Source organism: Stomoxys calcitrans, chromosome 1 (assembly GCF_963082655.1).
Source record: "Stomoxys calcitrans chromosome 1, idStoCalc2.1, whole genome shotgun sequence".
Taxonomy (NCBI): Eukaryota; Metazoa; Arthropoda; class Insecta; order Diptera; family Muscidae; genus Stomoxys; species Stomoxys calcitrans.
In genome coordinates, this window is record NC_081552.1 from 112,156,896 (window position 1) to 112,160,723 (window position 3,828).

General features: G+C 35.5%; 1 protein-coding gene across 1 annotated transcript; it reads right to left on the reverse strand.

The window, feature by feature from the left end:
• Positions 1–287: 287 nt before the first annotated feature.
• Positions 288–2,402, reverse strand: LOC131994158 (uncharacterized). The gene is made up of 2 exons (XM_059360563.1): positions 2,263–2,402; positions 288–2,198 (listed from the first exon to the last, which is right to left on the reverse strand). The coding sequence occupies exon 2, from the start codon at positions 2,016–2,018 to the stop codon at positions 1,149–1,151; it is 870 nt and encodes a 289-aa protein (XP_059216546.1). The 5' UTR covers positions 2,019–2,198; positions 2,263–2,402; the 3' UTR covers positions 288–1,148.
• Between the last annotated feature and the right edge of the window lie 1,426 nt (positions 2,403–3,828).

Here is a 3,828-nt window from a genome sequence, read left to right on the forward strand (position 1 = left end):
ACTTGAGCTGCAATTATCTTTATATTGTTTTAGCGAGTTTAAGTATTTTAGTTTTGCATCTGAAGTGTCTGTTGTTTTAAACATTTTTAGCAATTTAAACATTTTTTCTCTTGCTGTATGACACTTCAAATTGTACCACGGTTGTTTTGGTGTAAACTCAACATTTCTACTCATCTTCATCTTGGCTGACTCTTTTATAACATTACCAAGGTCATCTAATGTTGGTTCATTATCTTCGTTTAGAGCTTTATGCAAATTTGTTTGAAGATTTTTATGATATTGGTTTATGTTGCTATTTTTCCATGAGAGTTTTGGTAATAAATTAAGATTTTTATTTACTTTATTGTAAGTCTGTATTGAGATGTTTAGTTTTATTGGCAAGTGATCCGACCATGTTTTGTCTTCTACAATGAACTCATTTACAAGACTTAGAATTTCTTGAGACACTGCACAAATGTCATTTACAGATTTACCAATAGAATTAATGAAAGTAAGAGATCCTTCTTCATCGCCACATGTTCTCCCATTTAAAATTAATAAATTATTATTTGTGCATAATTCGACGAGTTGTTTGCCTTTTCTATCCACCTTTTTGTCGTTCGATTTTCGTATTTCAGTTCCTGCCGTAAATAATTGATCATAAATTTCATTTACATCTTGTGTTAACTCTCCTATCCTGGCGTTAAGATCTCCAATAAGAATCGGTCTTATAAGATCTGTTTCTTCAAATAATTTGAGGATATTGGTATATGCATTTGTCCACTGCGCAGGTCTCCAGTACTGAGGGATAATATTAAAAATTTGTTCTTTCTGGGTGTAGAATTCATAATATTCTGTACTTCCATGATTAAATTTTTTATATTTAACACCCATATGTGCAACGGTTTTATTTATTCCAATAATTTGGCCACCAATAGCTCGCCCAAAATTAAAATCTCTGGTGGCAGGTACAAAATGCAACTCAAACCCTGGGAAGTACTTTTTTATATTTTGAACTTTATTTTCTGTTATATGTGTTTCTGTTAGTGCAATGACATCGTGTTTGCAAACATAGTTGAAAAAAGATGGATACATGTACTTATTTTCTATTCCGTTTACATTATATGCTATTATTGAAAGTTTTTGTGATGATATATTATTTACTTTCATTAGTTTTTTGAATTCAATTCGGTTAGCAGAGTTTCATAGTCAGTATCAAACTGTTCCATGCAATCTCCATATAGCTTTAAAAGTTCATGTTTTGCATCGTTTTTTCCGGCCATTAATTTATGTTCTCTATCCCAATGAAACCAGGTATCTTTAATTTTAAGTTTGTTCTCCTGCACAATGATTCGATGCTGTTTGCTAATTGCCATTATTTTATATTTTAGAAGTAGTGAAGCTTTCTTAATTTGTCGCTTTGTTGGTATAAGATCGCGTTCTATGTATATGTTCGAGCCAATCAATTTTCTGACGTTTCGGAACACATCATCTACCCCCTGGTGGCTGTTGAACTCAACTACCACGTTCATTTTCCCACTTCTTTCAAATATTTTGCGAGCATATTTTATCACAGGGCTAATTTGCAACTTATTTGTGAATAAATTATTAATTTCCGCTGCCGGTTCGTTGGACGCATTTAAACCCCTAATTAAAACTTTGTTGCTTCTTATTTGCTCTTGCATCCAAATCATGTCTTTTTTGGTTTCTTCACATTCTCGTTTTACTTTAATTAACTCAGTTTTTAACTGCTGGTTTTCCAATCTTAAGTGATTTAATTCTGAATTTATTGCTCCTATTTCCATTTTGACCTCCGCTATGTCTGCTTTTGTCGACAGTGTTTTTAGCTTCTCATCCAAATTTGAATTTATTGTATTAGTTATTACTTTTATAAGTTCTAATTGAGAAAGACCACTTGAAGCTACAGGTGTATCGCTCAAATTTCCTGGTGATACTTCCAATCGGTTGCGTTTCGACGACTGACCTGTAATTGTTTGCTGGGTAGCAGCTGCTGGTGTATGTGGTGGAGTACGTTGCATTTTTTCAAATTATGTACAATGTAACGGATTTTAATTGTCAATTGGCAACGCTGTTTAAATTTATCGATAATTTTTTCGGACTATTATCGGTTTTAATCGTTATTTTGTCAGCACTATGTATGAAGGACAAGGCCAGCTGATGTTATTATTTTTATTTTGTGGTATTAGTGTAAGCAGTAACTTTCCAGATTAAAGAATAATTTTTTATTTTATTTTTGGAGAAATTTTACTTTTACTGACTCACCCAGCGTAGCAGAAATGTTGTCTTCATCAACAGTGGTATTTTTGGTGCCAGTCTTTGCTTTAAAGTCGCTTGCAGGTTGCAGAAAGGTTTAGTTCTTTATAAATTTGGCAGTTTAACTGGAGCGTTCCAAAGATACGTCTGTCTGGTTTGTACGTCACCTCGAATTCGAATATGTGCATATGTTCGCTGCTGCGGCTGGCTGACTAGCCAGTGTGGAGTCGTTGAGTCTGGCTGTTGTGTATATCATTGCCATTGGCTGTGATATTTGTTGGTGGACCTACGGTATCTTGTTTTGATAAAAGTTCGTTTAAATGTTATGTTTGTTTGAGACATCTCCTGCTGATGATTTTTCTTGGTCGAAAATTGAATCGCAGTACAGGAAACCAGTCAAATGTTTCTAGCAAAAACACACTCTTTGCTGACTTTTAAATGTTTTTATACCCTTCACCATAAGATAGGGGGTATACTAATTTCGTCATTCTGTTTGTAACTACTCGAAATATTCGTCTGAGACCCCATAAAGTATATATATTCTTGATCGTCGCGACATTTTATGTCGATTTAGCCATGTCCGTCCGTCTGTCCGTCCGTCCGTCCGTCTGTCTGTCGAAAGCACGCTAACTTCCGAAGGAGTAAAGCTAGCCGCTTGAAATTTTGCAAAAATACTTCTTATTAGTGTAGGTCGGTTGGTATTGTAAATGGGCCATATCGGTCCATGTTTTGATATAGCTGCCATATAAACCGATCTTGGGTCTTGACTTCTTGAGCCTCTAGCGTGCGCAATTCTTATCTGATCAGAATGAAATTTTGCACGACGTGTTTTGTTATGATATCCAACAACTGTGCAAAGTTTGGTTCAAATCGGTCCATAACCTGATATAGCTGCCATATAAACCGATCTTGGGTCTTGACTTCTTGATTCTTATCCAATTGAAATGAAATTTTGCACGACGTGTTTTGTTATTATATCCAACAACTGTGCCAAGTATGGTTAAAATCGGTTCATAACCTGATATAGCTGCCATATAAACCGATCTGGGTCTTGACTTCTTGAGCCTCTAGAGGGCACAATTCTAATCCCATTGGAACGGAATTTCGCACGACGTGTTTTGTTATGATACCTAACAACTGTGCCAAGTATGGTTTAAATCGGTTCATAACCTGATATAGCTGGGTCTTGACTTCTTGAGCCTCTAGAGGGCACAATTCTTATTAGATTTGAATGAGTTTTTGCACGAAGTATTTCGTCATGATATCCAACAACTGTGCCAAGTATGGTTGAAATCGGTTCATAACCTGATATAGCTGTCATATAAACAGATCTGGGGATTTGACTTCCTGAGCTTCTAGAGGGCGCAATTCCTATCCGATTTGGCTGAAATTTTGCATGACGTATTTTATTTTTACTTTCAACAACTGTATCAAATAAGGTTCAAATCGGTTCATTACCTGATATAGCTGCCATATAAACCGATCTGGGATCTTGATTTCTTGACCCCTAGAGGTCGCAATTATTATCCGATATGCCTGAAATTTTGTACGACGGATCCTCTCATGACCATCAAC

What these genes read in the sequence shown, in the direction of transcription:
- LOC131994158 (XM_059360563.1), bottom strand. Translation starts at nt 2,018, where the DNA reads ATGCAACGTACTCCACCACATACACCAGCAGCTGCTACCCAGCAAACA.